Source organism: Gracilinanus agilis, chromosome 5, assembly GCF_016433145.1.
Source record: "Gracilinanus agilis isolate LMUSP501 chromosome 5, AgileGrace, whole genome shotgun sequence".
NCBI classification, from domain to species: Eukaryota; Metazoa; Chordata; class Mammalia; order Didelphimorphia; family Didelphidae; genus Gracilinanus; species Gracilinanus agilis.
In genome coordinates this window covers 74,198,662-74,212,199 of record NC_058134.1, presented here as the reverse complement: position 1 = coordinate 74,212,199, position 13,538 = coordinate 74,198,662, and the positions used below count along the sequence as shown (strand labels likewise).

General features: G+C 37.4%; 1 protein-coding gene across 4 annotated transcripts in view; it reads left to right on the top strand.

Annotated features, from left to right (window-relative positions):
- The window catches only part of NRP1 (neuropilin 1), a 197,076-nt gene that overhangs the window by 99,146 nt on the left and 84,392 nt on the right, over nt 1–13,538 (top strand). For all 4 annotated transcript variants that reach the window (XM_044678433.1, XM_044678435.1, XM_044678436.1 and 1 more), the window contains 2 exons: nt 3,825–3,980; nt 7,302–7,468. In XM_044678433.1, the coding sequence (XP_044534368.1) occupies nt 3,825–3,980; nt 7,302–7,468 (323 nt within the window). The remainder of the gene's footprint in view (nt 1–3,824; nt 3,981–7,301; nt 7,469–13,538) is intronic.

Here is a 13,538-nt window from a genome sequence, read left to right as displayed (position 1 = left end):
TACCAAGCATGTCTTAAAAATTATAAACCAGTGAGTCATGGAGACTCTCTAAATTATGAGTCTGCATTAAACAAAGTTCTCTTCTGTTTGCAATTTCAAAGGTTCCTTTCCCCTAAGGAGCTGGGTAACAGTGGGAGTTGGGGAAGGGGGGGAACGGATGGGACTAAATTGCCCTAATAAAAAGGCCACAGCTTCCCTTTGTCACTTGTAATTCTTGGTAAAAATCAGTGACAATGGTGAGCAGAAGCCATTGAATGAAGGAGTAGAACCATCCATAGATATTTACCCGAATAGACGAATAATACATTTAATAATGGAAAGATTAAAGAGTCCATGAAGGACAAAAGGCTAAACAAGAAAGCTGTCCATTTCATCAATTAGGCAAAATAATGACTAATAAATAGTTCTTTGGACACTTTTCTCAGAAATAATCTAGTTTAAAACCTGAACAAGACACATTCATAGGTTGCTCATCTTTCATTTCAAAGAGGACCAATGACATCACAGGATAATGTCTTGATTCACGCATGATCTGTTTATATATCTGCCTAATAAAGGCACAAGTGTCACAGTAGAGTAGTGGATAGAGGGACAGTCTGAACATCAAGAAGTCCTGGTTTCAAAAACTGTCTCTTGTGAGCTATGTGATCCTAGGGCAAGCTGATTGAATGCTTAGTGACCCCAGACACCTCTCTAAGGCTCTTAGATGCTGATTCTCCGAAGTCACAGATTTGGATCTAGTAAGCTTCTTGAGGACAGGGACTATTTCTTTTTGTCTTTTTTTTTCCCTTGGTACCCTCAGCATAGTGTAGTGTCTGGCATATTATAGATTATATTTATATATATATATATTATATATGCATATATATCTGGCATATATAGATTATAATTAATACTTATTGAATTCAATTGAAATTGTAAAAAATTAAAAGTTAAAATTTTTTTAAATTAATTTTTGGACATTAAAAAGTTTAATAATTAAAAATTTAATAGATATACTATTTAGAAAGAAGAGAAAGGGACTTATGTAGAGTTTGTTTTATGTTTTATAAAAAGTGTTTTACCCTTTTTTTATGTCAAAGAGCCCTTTGGCAGTCTGGAAAAGGACTTAAAACTCTTCTCAGAATACCATTTTTAAATACGTAAGATAAATAGGATTTCAAAAGAAACCAATATTTTAAAATTCAGTTATCAAACTATTTTTTTAAAAACAAGTCTGCAGACCTCAAGTAAAAACTGCCAATTTATTTATAAAGTATTTTCCTCACAAAAAAAAAAAAAAACATGAGGCAGGTAGACTAGTTATTATTATCTCTCTCATCCATACAGACTTTCCAAAGTCTAAGGCTTATTCAGGCTTACACACTGAGATTCGAACTCTTTCCTGACTCTGTGTCTGGCTCTCTTCCCTCCCCCCTACCCCCATATAGTTTTGTTAGCTATAGGATCATTCAGAATAAAAGATAACTGGTAGTAGGGTTCACAAAGACTTATGGCCAGGGTGAGGGTTGGGATGGTTTGGATGGGCTAAAATGGGTATCACTAAGGCATCTAGACTTGCCTCTTCTGAAATGACTTCTCCTTTTTACTAAGAAATCTAACCAGGCAACACTCCCTTCCAGAGTTTGCACTGCACTTACTGCCTTTGAGTTGTTTAAGCAAATTACATTTTTTCTTAATTTTTCACCCTCCCATTTAATCAGGTTATAATCACAAAATGGATGGGGGAAAAGGGAAGAATTAATTTGGTCAGATTACCACTTAGTTTTACAGGTGGCTTCAAACACACACACACACACACACACACACACACACACACACACACACACACCATATATATAATGCATTATTTGGCCAATTTCAGCCCAATTTTTCTTCATTTCATTTTTCTAACTAATATATCTGAATAGGCCCAGTTTAAGTAGTAAAGTTCTGCTAATGTGTTCTGCAACAGCAGAAAAAACAAAGGTATTGGTAGCCAAGCTCCATGGAGACAGCCAATCAGAAATGGTATCATCATTTGTACCTTGAGTTCAATCTAACTAATATCTTTGGACTTCTTGCCTGCTCAGTTTATAGAAAAGACTTGATAACCTACAGTATCCATTGCCCCAGGGATACCTATTTTCTATGCTTCCCTAGGCAAAGCAACAACCCTGAATTATACAACAAGGAACTGTGGACTTCCTGGAGAAAAAAAGGGTGATGCAAGATTTTCCATCTAAGCCAAAATCAATTGGTCTATTTCCATTATTTATACAACAGAAGTCTGTAGCAGGAGTTCTTAACCTCTTTTTGTGTCATGAAATCCCTGTTTGGGGGTCTGCTGAACCTATGGCTTGCTTCTCAGGAGAATGTTTTTAAATACATAAAAATAAAAACTTAGGATTAAAAAGAAAACAAATTATATTGAAATTAAGATGTAATATTTTCCATTCAAATTATGGACCCCTTGACATGAATCCATGAAGCCCTTCATGGTCTATGGACCTCAGGTTAAGAATTCCTGACATGATCAACCAGCCAGGTGGCTCAGTGGCTTGAGAGCCAAGTCTAGAGATGGGAAGTCCTGGGTTCAAATCTGTTCTCAGATACTTCCTAGCTCTGTGACACTAGAAAAATCACTTAACCCCCATTGCTTAGCTCTTACCACTCTTCTGCCTTGGAACCAATACACAGTATTGATGGTAAGATGGAAAGTAAGGATTAAAAAAAAAAAGCCCAACTTCTGACAAGGAAACAGGAAAGTCATTTTTAATGCCACTATTGGCCAGCCCAAAGAAATTATTACCTTTCCAAGCCCAGAATACTTCAGCATTGCCAAAGTTACCATTTGCCAAGACTGGTAAAAAGAATTTCAAGACATAGGTGAAGATGGCTTAGATTAAATAACAATTTGACTCTCCCTGGACCACTGCTATAAGTTTTTCACTTGGTTTCTGCCCTACCTCCCAATATTTCCCCTTCTCCCAGCCTATACAATCAAATCATGTTTTCTATTATTTCTTGATCATTTGATTTGCCTGAAACAAACACATAGGGCAGGTAGTTTTAGGCAACATTCTCAAAAAGTCCTGGAGAAAACAAAATATTCTTTTCAACATGAATATCCAATTGTTATTCAGTTTCAATTACGGATGTCTCTAGTCTCAACTATGTTGTTAAACAGTTGCAAATATTAACTTGTCTCCAGATGGGCCACTGAGGGGTAAATGGTGCATTACAATTTACACACTGAGGCTTTTCCAAACAAAAGATCACTTAAGGACCAGAGCAAGGAGAGAAGCTGAGGCTGCCCATGCTTGGAACAAATCTCTTGAAGCTGCTTGGGAGTCTAAAGATATGGACACTTTCTCAGTTTTCCTGTGTTAGGACAGAGGGAATAATTGGATGAGATTGGAGGAGGGTTTGATGATCATTGCACAGCTTGAGGCATCTCCCCAATGCTTCCCATGGCAAGTTGTGCATCCAGCTTTGGGCACTGAGATGAATGCTGAGGTACCACTTGGCTGCCCAAGTCTCATTCTTTGCAATTGAACCAAACAGTTCATTTCTCCTTCTGAAAATAATCCTGTTCACCGGGGAATGTAGTTTTGCCCATCATCGCTCCTAGGAGCACACTTTTAAATCCTCCCTGCAAACCTGGCCCAATATGTTTTACTACAAACCAATTAACTAGGGAAGGCATGATTTGGGTTAGAAAAACACTTGTGTGTTCTGCTGGGACTCATCTTTGCAAATTGTTCTTCTCTCATCTGCTACAGGAGAAAAGACATTTTGACATTCTCTTCTTTGTTTTGTTTTGTTTTGTCCTTTCTTTCTAGTTGGTCCTCATATCGGGCGTTATTGTGGACAGAAAACACCCGGCCGCATTCGTTCCTCAACTGGCATTCTATCGCTAGCGTTTTATACTGACAGTGCAATAGCAAAAGAGGGATTCTCTGCGAACTACAGTGTCTTGCAGAGCAGTGTCTCAGAAGGTCAGTATTTATTCATCTTCTAAAGCCCAGTGGAAAATATGCTCTGTTAGGCCTTCCCACACACCTGCTGCCACATGAAACATTAAAGAAACGTTATATAAATAAAGGGGGTTGTTATTTGCTTTTTCTCCTTAAAAAAGAAAAAAAATCAAGTTTTTGAATATCAATAGGAGAACACGAACACGGCTTTGTGAATTTTCCTAATAAAATGGTAAAGGGAAAGAGAAATGATTGTGGAACCTGGAAATGAGACAGAAAAACTGGAAAAAGACAACGCAACGCCTTGAACCGGTGAATTCTAGTCAGCCCTGATGGCCCGTGCCCTTGAAGGAATGATAGCCTGTGGTTCATAAAAGGATGAACATTGATTCTGGAATGAAAGAATGAATATGCATGTGTACTCACTGTAGCCACCCACGCTGTAATCACTCTGAATACAGGCTAGGATTTAATTCAGTAGGAAAAATAGTGAAGGTACCATATACATTTTCTTTTTCTCTAACTAACCAGAAGTATGTTTTGATTTCTTTTGTAACCTATTTTTGAAACCCTCTATAAATATACATTTGGATGGAATAAAAAGGTCCTTTGGATAACAGAGAGACTCTCTGCTCTCCAACGTAAGCCTTTTCTTAATGACCAGTCCCACAGACACACAGGAACTCTAGCTCCTTTTATATTTTGAAATAAAGGTGAGAGAACAAACAGAACTGAGTCTCTCTTTGGCCCAGCAGTTCCTTCTATGTTTTTCTGTTAAAAGGGACTTGTTTCGTATATTACTGTTTTTCTGTGAAACTCTAAAGACTGACCCTATGCATAAAAATAGTCAACATTTCATAGAATACTTTGAGGTTGACAAAATATTTTACATTTTTCTTTGATCTTCACAGAAACCCCATGATTTAAGTTGTAGAAGCATTACTATCCTGCCCATTTTGTGGATAAGGGACTTAATTAAGACCACACAGCTAGTGTGTCAGAGGTGAGCTTTGAACCTAGGTCTTTCTGATTCCTGGTCCAACACTCTATCTACTAAGCCATGCTTCCTCCCGGCAGTGTTATCTTTAATAAACTTTAATGACTGTGATGTCATCAAATTAGATATTCCCCCACAATGGTGCCCAGGGCAGTCAGGTGGCACAATGGATAGAGTCAAGAAGACGCATCTTTCGAAGTTCAAATTTACTTCAGACATTAGTTGTGTGACCCTGGGAAATTCACTTAATCCTGTTTGCCTCAATTTCCTCTTCTGTAAAATGAGCTAGAGGAGGAAATGGCAAACAACTGAGGTATCTTTGCCAAGAAAAGCCCCAATGGGATCCTAACGAGTCAGACATAACTGAACAATAACAGCAAAAGGTTTTTCTTTTGGGGTTTTGTGCTTATTAACTCTCCAAACCCAGAGTACTTCAACACTATCAAAATTATCATTTGCTAAAATTGGTAAAAAGCATTTTGGGACATAGGCTTAAACTAAATAACATCCTGACTCTCTCCCAACCACTGGTATACATTTTTACGTTTACTTTGCATAAATTCAGCGAGTGAATTTATAGACCTCTCAGTTCTAGATGGTTGAGTGTTAAATCTTTAAATACATTTTTTTTCATCTTTGACGATTTCAGATGGAAATTTTTCTGAAATGTAACCCTCCTAGTCCCACTTTCTTAAACAGATGATATAAAATATAATTTAATCCTCTCTTAATAACTACAAAATCAGTTTTGAATCTGCATATGCAATAGAGGTAGTAGGGCATTGTAGATTGAGAATTGTACTTTGAAGACAAGAAGACCTGAATCTAAACCCACCTCTGATATAGCCTGACTCTCTGACTCTGGTTAGACACACAATATGAGCAAGTCTCTTGGGCAGGTTCTAGACCAGAGGTATCAGACGTCTAGAAACTGGCGCCATTAATCTGTATCTCAGGATCCCAATAACCACATATTGAATTAGTTTTTAATTGTGATTTTATCTGTGTTTTATTGCATTTTTATTGATTTTGTTAAATATTTCCCAATTGTGTTTAAATCTGGTTCTGGCAACATCAGGAGTGCCTGCAGACCCTTTGTTTGATACCGCTGCTCTAGGCAACTCTCTATAGCTATAGATGGCAGAGAAAGTATTAACCCACATTGGTCAAATTTCCTTATCCTGTATTTCGCCATATTAAGGAAATCACAGTTCTAGGCATCAGACTCCTCAGTATTATAGTGATTCTCTTAAGACCTATTGAAACCTGCAGGTCTCTTTCCCCCTCCAGTGATGATCTCACTAGTGCTTTTATTCTAGAATTCGTGGGCTGCTTTTTATAGAATCATGTTTGGTTTTATATTCTCTTCTCAAATATCATTCTATGAGTTTCCACTCTTCTTGTCAAGACACCTGTCTGGAGCATCCCCCATAGTTTTAATCTTCTACGACCTTAGAAATAGTACAGCCAGGTTTGCTAGATCTGTGTGTAAGAATAATCAGACTTTGAGTAGGGACCTCCAGGATTCTCAGGTGAGCAAAAAACTCATGAATAGTGCATACATGCATTTTGTAATCTTTCTTTTTGTTATTCAAAAATCTTTTTTTTTAATTCTGAGTTCTTGATTGTGTTCCTTCTAGGTGAAATAGCAAGAGAGTTGAGCACCAGATGCAGTATTACATTTACGAAATAGATAAATGACTCGTATTACAGAAGGAATCTTTGCCTTACAAAAATGATTAATGCCAAAGTTCCTTCCATAGTAACTCTTGGTGCATTTAAGTGTTTGGCTTTAAGTTCCTTTACCTAACCTCCCCTCATTCTTCTCCAAATCTATAAGCAAAAGGCCAGGAAATTATCCATTGCAAACCTGTGAACATAAAGCATCTCATATGTTTTCATGTAGGTCGGTGGAAAAACAAGATTGCATTTATGAAAATTGACTTGCCCTTTACTTTTTAAAGTTCCTATTGAATTTATATAAAAACTTAGCTACCAAAATAGATCAAAGTGTGCCTCACTTACTACTAAAAACGAAAGAACATTTCTACAAACTTAAGTTCCATATATAGGAGTTTTCCTTACTGGTTTGAAAATATTTTTTTCTCTCATTGGTTTTAAAAGGATCGTCATGGAAACCAAAGTGATAGTGCTAATCTAAGCCCTACTTATTTTACTAATCTTGCTGTCTCAATTCAAGTTTCTATGGACTTTAAGTATTCTTTAAAATAAACATTTTAGTTTACCAGATTTAAAAAAAAATTTTTTTTTAAACATGTTCCTTGTCACCTAGGGACTCCGTAGAGATCTCTAATGGATTCTGCCATTTTTTTCTACCCATTCAGATTTCACGTGTATGGAACCACTAGGCATGGAATCAGGAGAAATTCATTCAGACCAAATCACAGTTTCTTCTCAGTATAGCACCAACTGGTCCGCAGAAAGATCTCGCTTGAATTACCCTGAGAATGGATGGACTCCTGGAGAAGATTCCTACAGAGAGTGGATTCAGGTAGGGAAAGGATCCACATACACATTTCCCAAGATGATCACTCACCTTGGGAAAGGATAGTGCCTGTATCAACATTCTGCTCTATGCCTTTAAATGAAAAGGAAAAATGCAAACTACACAAAGTCAAATCACTCTGTGGGATGTGAGAATAATCAAGTTACTATGGTGTGCTTGTATTAACAGTCAGAGTGAAGAGAGGACAAAATAAACTCCCTGCAAATCTATTTATTCAATTCAATTCAATTCATTTCAATTCAACAAACATTTAGCTACTCTACTGAAAAGAAATTGCTTTTCAGAGGCTCTGGATCCAAATGAACTATATTGCTCACAGTAGATCTGGAATGTTTCCACCACAAGGAAGCTATTTCTACAGATATTTCTGTTTTTCAAGAGCTTGGAATTCATTTTTTGGTCTATAATGGGTATATTTGCTCAGGAAAGTTTCCCGAGTGTAAAGAATTTGGGGTACATTATAACTTCTGGTTTCTTCCACACTGGCCTATACAGTAACCAAAAAATAGACTAATGAATGAAGAAATAATTTAGCATTATGGATAGAGTATGGAACTTGTAGTCAAAGAAACCTAGGTTCAAATCCCACCTCCAGCACTCCCTTCTTGTATGATCATAGGCAAGTAAGGCCTTTTACTACTCAGTTTCTCTAGCTGTAAAATGGGGTTAATAATACCTGTAGTGTCTACCTCACAGGGCTCAGGCTTAAATGCCAATGTAAAGTGCTTCACAGACTTTAAACGGATCCTAGGTGGAGAGCTAGAAGGGGCCTCATTGGCCATCAATCTAACCCCTTCATGAGTCACCTTTCTGAGATACAGAAATGTTGTGACATCCATAATCACAGAAGTAGCATCTGAGGCAGGATTTGAACCTGGTCTTCCTGATTCCAAGCACATCACTCTATCCCCTCTGCCAAAAAAAAATGGATAAGGATGGAGACTGAACCTGTGATTTTATCAGTATCAGGAACTCTTGAAGAAGGATCCTCCCTGTCCCAAAGCAGATCAGCATCTCTGCAACTTTCTCTAATATGTTCTTGTTGTTTAGTTGTTTTCAGTAGCATCTGACTCTTTGTGATCCCATTTGGGCTTTTCTTGGCAAAAATACTGGAGTGGTTTGTCATTTTCTCCTCCAGCTCATTTTACAAATGAGGAAACTGAGGCAAACAGGGTGAATTGTCCACAGGCACACAGCTAGTATCTGAGGCCAGACTTGAAGTTAAGAACTCTTTCTGACCTTTGAGAATGAGGGACCCTAATAATACCTCTTGCTGTGTCTGACTAATAATACCTCAGCAGTGTCTGACTCTGTAATACCATTTAGGCTTTTCTTGGCAAAAATACTGCAATGGTTTGCCATTTCCAACTCCAGCTTATTTTACAGATGAGGAAACTGAGGCAAACAGGGTTAAGTGACTTGCCATGAGTCATACACCTAATAAGTGACTAAGGCCAAATTTGAATTCAGTTCTTCCTGACTCTGGGCTCAGCACTCTATCCACTTTACCTCCTCCTACTGCCCAATAGCCATATAAATGACAATTATTATTTGTTTAAATATCCTTGGTTTTGGGGTCCACCTATATAAGTGTGGCATAGATGTGGATTGGGAAGACCCCTGCTGAAATATTGGATATGGTGATACCCAAGAGCTATGTGAGAAGTAGGCAAATTATTTAACTTCTCCAGAGCTCAATTTCCCCATCTACAAAATGGGAGAAGTAATATTTGTACCACCTACCTCCCAGGGCTCTTGTTGAAGCAGTATCCTCCCATTTCTCCTCCACTTGGGTTTCCCCCTTGGCACCTTCTAAAGCCCGTTTTGCTTTTCTACTTCCAGATCCTTTTCCATTCCCTAGGACTAGAATTTGCTCATTCTCCTGCCACCTATTCTGGCCCCTCTAGCTCATTCCCAGCTACAAACTCAACGACTCCTTGATCCAAAGCAAACTCAAGGAGTCACATCTGGACCTATAGGAAAAACAATAGACAAATCATCTAAAAGATATTTGCTGGAGGATCCATTCTTTTTCCATAGTGACAGAATCTACCTTGCGTCTTTGCTGGGTAAATAAAAATGACTAATTCCCCAAAGGTCTCAGAAAGAAGAGGCTGGGATGATTAATCCTCCATTTCCATGCCTATTGCTTTTTTCAGTCTTTTGAGTACAAATAACAGATTTTGTTTTACAGTGGAAAAGTCAATATTAGCTTAACATACACTTAAAGTGAAATGGTCTATTATGGCTCACTGAATTCCAACTAGCCCTCTAAATAAAAGGACATCAAATCACTCTGGGGGTGAGAAAAGACAAACTACTGTTACCTTGAGAATATTGAATACTGATCTGGATTAAGACAGAATTGAAATGGGGTTGCCTATGTCAACCTAGCCCTCGGTAATTTGCTCTTCTGCTTCCCTAAACCAACACACAATTGGGGGTGATTGACAGTCCTAGCTCAGAAGAGCAAAATACATTTTTTTCAGTGTGTGTATGTTGGAATGTTAATGAAATCCTATTCCTTATCATGAAAGAAGAACTCAATAACAAGTACAGTGGTCTAGCAGAAGTTTGGAAATTGCAGCAATAGCATTTTTTTTTTTTAATGAAAGGCCTCCAGTCATCTTTTAGCAGAAAAAAGAAGACCAAATGGACTTTTGATTAGTATTTATTTGTCAGTAAGAAGTGTGGGCCATGCCATGCACTGTCTGTTGCTGTTCCATACACTTTAGATAGGTTCTAGGAAGAGAGGTTCTCCAGGTAAAGAAGAGCCATTGCCCCAAGGAAGTTTTGTTCTGTTCTGAGTGGTCCTCTTACCTTTGATCAAATAGCTTCCTCTAAATTTCTCTTCAACCTAGAGAAGATGGTGTCTGGTCCAGTAATCATTGGCCTCTGAATACATTGTTTGGTTTTGTTTTTAACTCTTACCTTAGAATCTTAGAGTTGTTATTAAGTATTAGTTCCAAGGCAGAAGAGCTCTAAGGGCTAGGCAATGGGAGTTAAGTGACTTGCCCAAGGTCACACTACTAGGAAGTGCTGAGGACAGATTTGAATCCAAGACCTCCCATCTTCAAGCCTGGCTCTCTATCCACTAAGCCACCTCGCTGCTCCTGAATGCGACGTCAAACACAGAGATGTGACATTTCACAATGTTCTCCTTGAAGTGAAAATTATCATATTAGTTTCCTGAGTGTATTTACATGCTGGGCTTAATCAGTCAGCCAATACACAATATTAAGAGCCTGCTCTGTGCCAAGCACTGTGTTAAACATTGGGATATACAAATGTATAAATTGGACTTCATCCCCCATAAATCCCTTAGTTTTCCCAAAATTCCCTTTGATCTCTCCGGCACCTCCACATTTGCGTGGTCACGTTATTGTTTTATAGTTGGCTGTAATGCCTCCCTCTCTTTATTTTGGTTCCTGGGAGAGAGCTGGTTAGTACCTTTTAGTTAGTCTCTTTTGTTAGTTTATTATTAATAAAATATTTATAAATACAATATTTAGTATTTTGCCTATTAATTTTAATCTCCACACAAAGAAAGGCAATAAATAATCCCTGCCCTCATGGAGCTTACCATCTAATAGGAAAGGCAAGCAAACAGATATGTACAAATAATTTATATTCAGGCTAAATAGTGAATAAATAAGAGAGAGAAGACACTAGTATTAAATGTTTAACCTTCTTATGGATGATCTTATGTGTTTCTCAGTTTTTGTTTCTTTTTGTTGTTTTGTTTTTGTTTTAATATGTAGGAAGGTATAGGTGGGATGATAGTGTTTTCTTATCTGCTGGCTGATTTACAAATTAATCAGTCAGCAAACCTGCTATATGCTTAGGCACTATACTAAAGGCTGGGATACAAGTACAAAGGGTAAAGGAATCCCTTCTTGCAATGAGTTTATATTCTAATTGGGATAGGACAGATTATATATATATATATATATATATATATATATATATATATACATGTATATATATATATATATATATATATATATATATATTTATATACTTCAACTGAGTCTTGAAGTAAGAATGGAATTCATTGAGGTGTAGATGATGTGGGAGTGTATTCTAGGCATGACCAGTGCAAAGACTGGGAGATGGCAGATAGTAGATGGTAGAGAGAAGGTCAGTTTGACTGAAGTGCAGAATTTAGGTGGCGATGGGATGTCTAATAAGGCTGGAAAGGCCAATGGGGACCAAATTGTAAAGAGATTTAAAAACTAAACAAAGGAGTTTATATTTAATCCTGGGGCTATTCGGGGTCACTGGAATTTGTTTAAAACAAGAACAATAGAGTCTAAGCCAAAAGCAAGAATCACATATCTTAAAATGAAGGGATTTAAGTATAGATTAATTTCTGTTTATGCATCTATGGGAATATACACTTTTGTGAATAGGAGTTCTTTGGTCTGTACCTGTGATTTCATCTCTATATTGAACTCCTGGCACGGAATTCGATCTGCAACTCCTCTATAACTCACAACCTTCGCGCTATGTGGTTAAGTGACTTGCCCATGGTTGGCTGACTAAGATGTGTCTGAGGCAAGATTCTAAAACCGTTCTTCCATCTCCTGTGTCATTCAATTTCTCATGCAATTGACATAAATATATACATAAATAAATATTTATATTCACACAATTGAAAATACATGTGTAAAATTTTTATTCTGTGTTATATGTATACATATGTGTGTGCATGCACATATATGTCTACAGACACACAAACTTTTAAGTAATTTTCAAATTTTGCATAAAATGTGCCCCAAACTATATTGCTATGGTGATAGCAAGGATAAATGCTGGCATATGTTAAATTAATAAGGCACTTTGGAATCTTCCCTTAATTTAAGAAAAGAACATTCTTTGGGTTCCCATTGTTTTCCTAGGAAATGACTGAGTGACATAAAAAAACAATGCCTCATTAACCACTGATATGAATGGTCATAACAGTGTTTCCTGTGAGATTTGTTGTCTGCAAGAAAGCTTAAAAACAAGTCAAGTGGTACTTTTGTGTCAAAGAAAAAAAAAAAAGGTGGTCTTTCATTTCAGAGGCTGGATCCAATGGGACTCTCAGGTATCCTGCTCAAAGGCTCCTGCACGTACATCCTGGACTCCTGAAAATCCCTAATTGTCAATGACAGAATTGATCATGCTTTATAATCAGGAAGTGCTGAGTCCCTCGTGCTTAACAATGTGTGTGGTATAACCTCTTATCCTCTAGTTTAAGCAGATATGAACTCAACATTAATCATCTGAACCCCAAAGAACAAAAAGGGGACATGCATTGGTGAATGTACAACACATACACCAAACATCCAGAGAAATGTGGAGATCACAGAGGGGTTCTCAACCTCTGATCCAGGTGGGAGGGATCTCTGATCTTGGATAGGAAAAGAAAATACATCTGTAGTTTCACTGAGCTCTCATTAAAATTTAGCATTACCTTCCATTATGAATGCAGATAACAATAGGTAGGGGAAGCTACATTTCATCAGACGATGAAAGGGGTCCATGACATCAAAAGGGTTAAGAAGGCATGGTCTGGAACAGAGAAGTTAAACAGCCAGGAGACTAGTTTTCTAACTCAAAATGAAATTCCCAGTGCCCCTCTTTCTATTTGATTTTGACATTACTGGTCTAGAAGATCAAGAATCAAGTTTTTCACTTGAAATTTCTTCCACCTGGATATTTCATCATTATGTATATACAAAGTCATTCTAAAGCATGTCTCCTGGAAGCATTCCCCCATTTTACTAGTTGGATTTCTTCATTATGCTGATCTTCTGGTTTTGATAGTAGCAAATAGCATCTGAAATTCCTGGTCAAAACTGGAAATATTCTTGCTGCTACTGATGCCTTTACTTTATGAGGTTCACAGAAGTATCCAGCTCATTTACCCCTATAGGCCTCTGTGAACTCATCTGTTACATGAAGAGGGAGAAAATCACTAAGCTTCTTTCAATTCTATAATTCTAAGAATCTTCTAGAAAAAATATTCCCAATCTTTTTTTTTCTTGTTCTTTCCAAAAAACAGAAGCAT